At 38.4% G+C, this 9,122-nt stretch overlaps 1 protein-coding gene across 1 annotated transcript in view; it reads left to right on the top strand.

The window, feature by feature from the left end:
* The first annotated feature begins 4,681 nt into the window (after window positions 1-4,681).
* The window catches only part of ash1 (histone-lysine N-methyltransferase ash1), a 272,719-nt gene continuing 268,278 nt past the window's right edge, over window positions 4,682-9,122 (top strand). Inside the window, exon 1 of the mRNA XM_067137046.2 lies at window positions 4,682-5,656. Coding sequence (XP_066993147.2) covers window positions 4,682-5,656 — 975 coding nt within the window. The remainder of the gene's footprint in view (window positions 5,657-9,122) is intronic.

The raw sequence follows: 9,122 nt of genomic DNA, 5'->3' as shown, positions 1-9,122 counted from the left end.
GGAGAGAAATCAACCATATATGTACATTATTGCATTGAATAATGGCTGCAATAAGGAACATGTTAACCATTTTGGCCACTTACTGAATAGACCAGTTCATAAACAAAATACACAACCAGAAATCCAAGCCTACAATGAGGAATGTCGCACCACCTGGACGGAAACTGAGACAGCCTTAAAATCTATGCCTAAAGGAAAATCTTCAGGTGCAGATGAAGTGAATGCAGACATGATAAAGGCAGCAGGCATCCAGGGCATACAATGGCTGCACAGAGTACTAAATGCCGAAAGGACATTATTAATAAAATAAGGAATAAGTCATTTACCACCTTGAAAAAGGATTCAAAAGAGAAAAAATACAATGTGTTACTTTCACTTATAACATTAATAATATGTACCAAAATGCAAACATTTATTTCTTCAAGTCATAATTTAATTTTACTTTAAAAACCAACAGCACCAAAACTAAAACATTTCTATAACATCCATATTTTCAATAATAACAATGATTACATGCAATCTAGAAAGGGATTGGGAGAAAAATATACCGGATCTTACTAAAGACGAGGAAACCTCGAACAGTTGTACCAAAACAGGAAACTGAATGTTTAAAGAACAGTTACAGAAGAAAAGATGAAGGTATGGAAGATATTCACTTAGAAACTGTAGGAGGCGGAGAACAGTAGAGGCAATAAGAAAGTACTTTATAGTGTTATCAGAGGTAAAAGGGAACCAGAGACTATCATAAAGGCACTTGAAGATGAAAATGGAAATCTGGTTAGGACAGAAAGTGACATGAGAGAAGTCCTGAAGAACCATTTTGACCACCTACTGAATAGACCAGTTCATGAACAAAATATACAACCAGAAATCCAAGCCTACAGTGAGGAACCTGCCATCACCTGGACAGAAACTGAGACAGCCTTAAAATCTATGCCTAAAGGAAAATCTTCAGGTGCAGATGAAGTGAATGCAGACATGATAAAGGCAGCAGGCATACAGTGGCTGCACAGAGTAAAAAATGCCATGTGGACAGACAGCAAAATAGCTGCAGATTGAAGCAAGGGCATTATGATTCCCCTGTTTTAGAAAGGCAGCAGACGAAAACCCTCCATTTATAGAGGAATAACCCTGCTGTCTCATGGGTTAAAAATTCTTGAGAAGATCATACAAAGGAGATTGAGAACCATCATGGAACCACAGTTAGAGGAGTAATGTGGATTCAGAAGTAACAGATCAACAATGGATCTCATTTTTAGCACCCGCATGCTGATGGAAAAGTGTTGGGAGAAAGGCAAGGTTAGAACCTGGTCATTTTATTCCTGGATATGGAAAAGGCCTATGATAGTGTTCTAAGAGGTAAGATCTGGGAGGGCCTGAGGAAAAGAAATGTGCCTGAAGGACTCGTAAGGAAAATTCAGATATTGTACAAAGACTGTAGCTGTGTACAAATTGGGGAAGGTCGATCATCATGGTTTGAGACCAAGAGTGGAGTTCAGCAAGGAAGTGCACTGTCCCCACTACTGTTCATCACTGTTATGGACAGTATAATGAAGAATGTCAAGGCAAAGTTGTTGGGAGAACTGAATGCAATGGCCTTTGCTGATGATATCATGATTTGGTGTGAATAAGAAGCGGAAGTACAGACCAGACTCAACGTATAGAAATCCCAGTTCCAGGAATGTAACCTTTACATCAGCAATACCAAGACGGTGGTGATGGCGATCAATAGAGATGGGCATCCAGCAGGAGTAAAACTGGGAGACTACCAGCTAGAGTGTGTGGATTGTTTTCCTTATCCTAGAAATGTAATTTCCAGTGATAATTTGGTCAGAAAGGAAATTGCAGAGTGCAAAAGAGATCAGAATTCTAACAAGAAGTAAGAACACTTTTATGGGATGACATGATTCCAAAACTGGCCAAACTGATGATGTTTAAGAGCTATTTCATATCGATATTAACCTATGATATTGAAGCATGCACCCTCACAAAAAGAGATTCATGATGACTGCAAGCATCAGGGATGTGAAATTTCTTAGATCCGCCATCCAGAAGACCAAGATGGACGAGTTAAGAAATGAGGAGGTAAGGAAAGAAGCCGGAATAAAGACATCCCTATTAGACCAAATCAGTGCATCCAGACTACAGTGGTACGAGCATGTGATGAGGATGGAGCCTACAAGAACAGCCAGAATAATTTTGGAAAGACAGGTGGAGGGGAAAAGACCTGCAGGAAGACCTAAAACCCGATGGATGGACATGATCAAGGTTGATCTAGTTACCAGAGGATGGACAGTGGATGATGTTCTCCATGACAAATTGTATAGGGACAGGAAGAAGTGGAAGAGGCTCATTAATAGTACCCGGGAAACTGGAACTGTACAAGGATAATGGATGATGACCTGCAATCTGTTGTTTACAAATTGGAGTGCGTTGAATGTGATGCCACTTCTGTAGAACAAACCGGTAGGAACTTTGCCGTATGGTATAAAGAACGTGTAAGTGCCGATAAATGTAGATTTTCAGCAATGAATGCGTACATGAATGATGGCTGTCACAGTTCTCTACCAATAATCAAGACATTAAAAGATCAGAGGCATAACCCTAGGTATGAAATTACAGAAAGAAGAATTTGAAGAATTGATAGATATTAGAAATCATATACAGACAAAAAAAATTTCAACACACAACAAACAAACTACGTCCTTCCCTCCTGTTCTTCCAATTTCCCCTTCACCTTCACTTTCCTTCAATTGAAAATCTTTCATGTTATGTCTCAATTCTATAAAATATCTGTATGTGATATATTAAAATACAGCTGTTTGACTGTTGATCCATTGTATTTAAATGTGGCATTTTTAATGGGCTTTCTTAGTTCCACCGCTTTGTGTTGGGACCGTCTGCTTATCCATTGCAATATCTTAAAGGAAAGTAATTGTGTTATTTGTAGATCAAGCCTGCCAGGTTAAATTGGACTTTTTAATTTGTCTGTAAGAAAAAGAGAAAAGAACTCAAATCACATACAGACATTTTATAGAATTGAGACATAACATGAAAGATTTTCATGTTTGAATTATTAACATTGTTCTATTGTTGTAATGTCATTTTATCCCCAATCTCATAGCACATAATTCATTTTAAATAAGGTTTTTAATGCATTTGATTTTATCTGTATGCTGAAGAAGAGAATTTAATTTTCTCAAAACGTGTAATTATGTGTGTGTGTATAAGTAAATGATAATTTAGATATATAATACATTCTGAATTGTATATACAAGGCAGAATCTGGGCACAGTTAACTGTAATCTACCATAACATACTTCATAAATAAAAAGTGGCAATTTCATATCAACATATTTCACTATATTAGAACATTTCAAGCCAACAAACATCTAACACATTGTCATAAAGTGGCACATGATTTTAATTTGTACTTATGTATTGTTTTAATGTTTATTTTACTCATAATGTATAAATTTTCTGATTGATCAAATAATTCCGAATTCAGCTGAAGATGGCCACAAAAGGGTCAAAGCATATCCTTGATGTTTAGGATGACTTTTTGATACAATTATTATGATTATGTATTGAATAGATGAAAAATTTATATAAATTATTTTTAAGAATTGAGTTCATCTGTGTTATGATATAACCAGAAATATGAATTGTAGTGAAAAATTCTCTCTCTCTGTTTTCCTCCAAACATAATTCTTTTTGTAACTTTTTATTTTTCCAGGAAATAAACCAGGAAGACCTTGCTGCCATTTTGCCAGATGTCGTCACAACTGATAACCATGGTGATGAGGCTGGACCTCCATTCGATGGTTTTGAAGATGTGAGCTCAGAAAGTGGCAAAGTGGCTGCAGATGGGAGTGCCACTGCTAATGTAAGTCAGCGAGGGGCAGAGTCGAGCAGTGACATGGAACTACCTGAGCAGGTGGTAAGCGAGGCAATCAAGAGAATTCACATTGACAGTGAAGAGGTTCAGATGCGAGGCAATGATTCAAGCAGTGGTGAAGATAGCTGTGAAGAAGGGGGCTTGGCAGAAGTAACAGGTTATTCTTCAGCCCTCCTCCAGCAATTTGTGGAGAAGACAGAGATTCTTGCATCTCAAGCTGCTTGCTCTCAAGATCCTGCGAAGGTAAGTGTATTAACAAGGGCCAAAAGGGAAGAACCAAGAAGGAGAAAGAGGGGGCGTCCACCAAAGATTGCACGCAAAGTGGAGGAAGTGCCTGACAACTCAAATCAGGCTGAAAGTTCAAGTAGTGCTGCTAAGTGTATGCCTGAACTAGAGGCATACATGAGACTAGACTGTTCTGTGTCAAACGTTTCACCAGACAGTGGCATTCAGTCTGTTGCTGGATCTCCAGTGCATCACTCTTGCTCTCCAGCATCACATGTTGCAATTCACTCTCCTGGTTCTCAGGCTCATAAAGCAGCATCCCCAGTATCAAGTCCTCACTGCTTGAGGGAGGCAACTCCACCACCTCCAACATTGCTGTTGGGAGAGGAAAGACCAAGACCTGTAAAACGTGGTCCTGGTAGACCACCAAGAAACTTAAAAGTAGCTCGAAGGGGACCAGGGCGACCTAAGGGATCGGGAAAAAAGGCGAAGGCTGAACGACAGACAAGAATAGGAGTTACTGGTGATTCCAGTGTGGGTGATAGTGCAGCAGGTGTAATGACTGTATGTGGAAATGAAAGTTGTGACGAGATTCCTCCTACACCTTCTCCTGTGCCGATTGCCCCCATTAAACGAGGGCCTGGTCGGCCGAAAAAAGCTCCTCCTGTGCTTGAACCCAATCTTCCTATTACCTTGCCTGAGCAAAGAAACAAAAGGGAAGGGGAACTTAAAAGTCCTGTGAAGAAAAAGGGTAGTTCTGGTATTAAGGCTAGTGAAGAAATTTCAGTATCAGAAGTGCGACATAGCAGTGTGCCTGTTCCAAAGCAATTGTATAAAAGTAGTGTGATGCTCAGTGAGATATGTGAAAGGGTGAGCAAGCGACTTGATCAGTCTTCAAGTTTACTAGATAGTGCTGTGACAGTGTCTGAAACAAAAAAATTGTCATCCAAATTTTCAAAAACAAAAGCAAGCAAAGAATCAGGATCTCAAAAAAGGGTTGATGTTCCAGTTTGGCCAAAATCGAACAAAGGAAGGAGGAAACGAGAGAAAGAAGACAGTTCAGATACTTCTGAACGGCCTTCCCTAGTCCATACATCTAAGCAGAAAAATGTATCTAATTCTGTGGGTTCCCCTGTAAGTGCTCCACATAAGACGGTTTTTCCACGAACTGTTGCTCCCCGTGTGTTTGGCCTTCCGACAGGCATGTCACATCACAAGCACAAAAAACGAAAGAAGAAAGCTAAACCACCAAGAGTTGAGAAAAGCATCACTGATCCAACTTTTCTGATGGATTTGGAAAAGTTGGCTCTGGATTTTAGTAGATGTACTATTGGTAAGGGAGAATTACCTGTTTCTTCCAAAACAGGTGAAGTGAGCCTTCCCTCCATATTTAGGGTAAAAAGAATTGTGAAGAAAAGAAAAGGCAGTGAGAAGTCAAGAGCAAGTGATCGAGAGTCGGGGACTGAAGGGGATGGTGGCAAGGAGAAGAGTCGCCAGCGTAGGCCCAAGAAGAATTTGGTGGAAACACCTAAGGTAAGAAACAACTGTCTTATGTTTTGTAAGCTTCAAGATCCTAAAACGAGTTAAGAAAAATGCACTCTTTTCCTTCTGCTTTTCTAATTTATAGAATTTTTGTGTTCATAATGTGCGTGTGCATGGCCTGTTTGGTAGAGTAAAACTTGCACAATATTTAGTAATTATGAGACATAATAAGTGGTTTGTTGTTTCATTTATATACCATTATTTGTCTCCTAAGTGGTGTTTGTAACACAGTAAAAACTTGTACTCAGATAATTCCATTAGATTTTCGTGGATGTAATTTTTCACCATAGTAAGTTGTTTTGGCTTAATTTGTCTTTTGTGTTCTTTCCCATAACTATACATCATGTCCAGGGAATCTCCAGAAAAAAAGTTGTTGCCTGATTGCTTGTTACTTTTGCCTAAGTATTTGATAATTAATTTGGAAACCTAGTGTGTGTTTCAGTCATATGCGGTGGTTAATTTCTCTGTCCCAACAGTGAAAGACGATAATTGGAACATTGAGTTCAAGAAGGTGACTAGTCCGTCAACAGCCGTTTTGAGAAAACAACAAAATGGTTTATAAATTGTATTCAGTAGAAGTCCGCTATAGTGAGAATTCATAACAGCGGAAAATTTACTCGCTATAGCGGATTGTCGTTATACCCGATTTTTTGTAAAAGTCGGGAAAACCCCATACACATTAGGATTGGTATGAAACAGCAATCAGTTTGTTCAAAACTTGTGTTTTCGGGGATAATTTCCACACTTATTTTTTTGAAATACAATACTATGTGAAAGTGTATGTTTAATTTCATTCTGGAAAAGTTGTAGTACTGTATTTATCTGAATCCAAGACGACCTCCATATTCTCCTTAAAAAATTAAATCAGGCTTAAAAAATGTTTTGTAAAATCATATGGAATGCCTTTCTTGTATAGTACACATTTTAGACTATTTTTAGACGCTGAAGATTGGCTTTAATTCCGTATTTTTTTTGCGGCTGCACTGTTATTCTTTATTTCCGCGAGTTTAATAACCATCGAGTTAAAATTTACATCATATCGAAGAGAACCCGTTGAAAGTTTGCCGGCAAAACCTATTCCACCCGCCTCTACAATTCGACGATCCACCAGGAAAATATTCTTGCTTACTATAAAACTGTTACTTTCACTCAGCGTCAGATATAACTGGCTGCAGCTACACGCACGTCTCGCTTACCGGCTTCAGCCAACTTCAGCGGCTTAGCTTATTCGCGGACGTTGAAGGTCAACGAACGAGTTTATTGTGCCACGGTATGACCATTCCGCCTTTGCGTTTTTCGTGCACATACCTCACAATTTAATTTTCGACTTCTTTAAAGCGTCCTTATTGCGTGACACTGAATGCATTTTTTTGCACAGTGCGCATTTTAAGCTATCTTTGTCTTCACGCTAACGCCAAATATTTGCTTTAGTTAGGCCTATGACGTATTTTCTTGCAGCTGCACAATTATTCTACATTTCCGAGTGTTTAATAACCATGAACTTAAAATTGGCATCATAATATCACCGAGAACCCGTTGAAAGTTTGCCGGCAATACCTGTTCCACGTATCTTTACATAACGGCGATCCATCACGAACATATTCTTGCTGTCTTACATGACACTGCGAGATATCGAGGAACGGTGATTAGAGCTCTATCTAGTGGAGTGACCTGAGAGTTACTGATTCTGTCATAAGGGTACATGTATTTATTTGTGAAGTTTTTGGGGCTATTTATGCGTTTGCATTAAGTTGACATAAGTAAATAGTATCGTGTGTCATTTCTTTATATCTCCTGTTAATATGAGCGGAAAGGTTTGTGCTGCATTTGGCTGCAATAACTATAAAGTGCAGAAGGATTCGCGGTCTTTCTTCCATTTCCCTCGTGACAAGAAAATGTAAGTAAATACTGTATTTGCATATATATTCTTCCAGTTACAAAGATATTTTTATAGAGGGCCTACTTCCTAAACTTCTGACCTGTGCGATCCATATTTTAACTGCCTTAAAATATAATTGCTTATTTTATTGTATTAGTGCAGCAGTTAACCTTCATTGCCGATGTGTTGTTGTAGGTGTGATCTGTGAGTTTTGATTTAATTCAGGAAAATGCATATGCATATGTGTGTGGCTGGTTGTGTTCCAAGTTACCTCATTTGGAATGCCGTAATGCATTGTCAAGCACTGTAGAAAACATGGGCGATTTAAGAAATGTGTTGATGATGATGATGCAAATTTGCTTTATCCTAATGTAATGCTTATAGGGAAATTTTGAATGTTTTTGCAGCTAAATTTATAGATTTTCTTTCTGTTAGTAGGCTTCAAGAAAAAAGGAAAATTGTCCAGCTCTTAAATGTAAATTCATTGAATCATGTGTGTAAGGAATGTGCCGATATTTTTATTGACAAGTGTCCTAATGTGATGTACAATGCTTTTAAATGAGAAAAAAAGACAAATATAGCTGTGAAAGTTCAGGCAGGTATGCTAAAGCTAAAAACGTAATGCATAAATGAAATATCAAGCCCTTTCACAGTTCATTTCACATCTTGATGTCTAATTTCAGTCTTTAAACAATAACCTGTTAAATAGTTCTTCATTCATGTATCCAGAATTGCTCTAGCAACTTTGAAGTTAATATTTTAGCAACACTTTCTTTCTAGACGTAATTTAGTTATCCATTTCCATATATATTTGAATTTAGCGCGAATTTTCAGGTCACACCACTAGGAGCGCCACTTGCGAATTGTCTCCCGTTTTAACAAGACTAAATCCGGAAGTGTCACGTATTGTCTCTACTGTATTTGATAAAACTTAATTTTACTAAGCCTCAGGTACAGAAGACGTGTTATAACTCTGCTGCTGAGCAGCTGCGTCCTTTCTAAGAATTCGAAGGCTCGCATGTTTTGATGTCATTCTGCAGATTTCAGAAACGTTTTTGTAGAGGCTAACAGAATGTCATTCTCTCTTCACTATTTCCCCAAATCCAGTGACGTGTGTGTGCTCGCGCGCGGGGGTGAAAAGAAGCAGGTAGTTGCCAGTGGTGTTGATTACTGTTAGGCCGAAATCGCAAGACCCTTGCTTCTTCACATGAGATTCTGAGAATAAAACGTCGTCTTGGATTCAGAGAAATACGGTATCACTCTAGAGGCTGTGTGGGAAACATTTTGGTATTCTTCTTCACACGGCATCACCTAACTTAACCGCATATGTACATGGAAACATATTTCAAACGCCGAATGTAGAGAAATGATAACCTCCTTGCTAAACTTTTACATGCGAATAGCCTTTCCGGAATTTAACTAGATGCAAGAAAATGCGTTATATACTCATTTATTATAAAAACGTGTTATCCTTTTTTTTTTTTTTTTTTTAATTTTCATTAGAGAACAGCAGTCGACGGGTATTACTAATAGACTCAAAAAACATCGTCTTCGTATGTCGATGAGAGAGCTCGCAAA

The sequence above is a fragment of the Anabrus simplex genome, chromosome 1 (assembly GCF_040414725.1).
Source record: "Anabrus simplex isolate iqAnaSimp1 chromosome 1, ASM4041472v1, whole genome shotgun sequence".
Classification (NCBI taxonomy): Eukaryota; Metazoa; Arthropoda; class Insecta; order Orthoptera; family Tettigoniidae; genus Anabrus; species Anabrus simplex.
The sequence above is the reverse complement of the archived record's forward strand: the minus strand, read 5'-3'. Positions and strand labels throughout refer to the sequence as shown.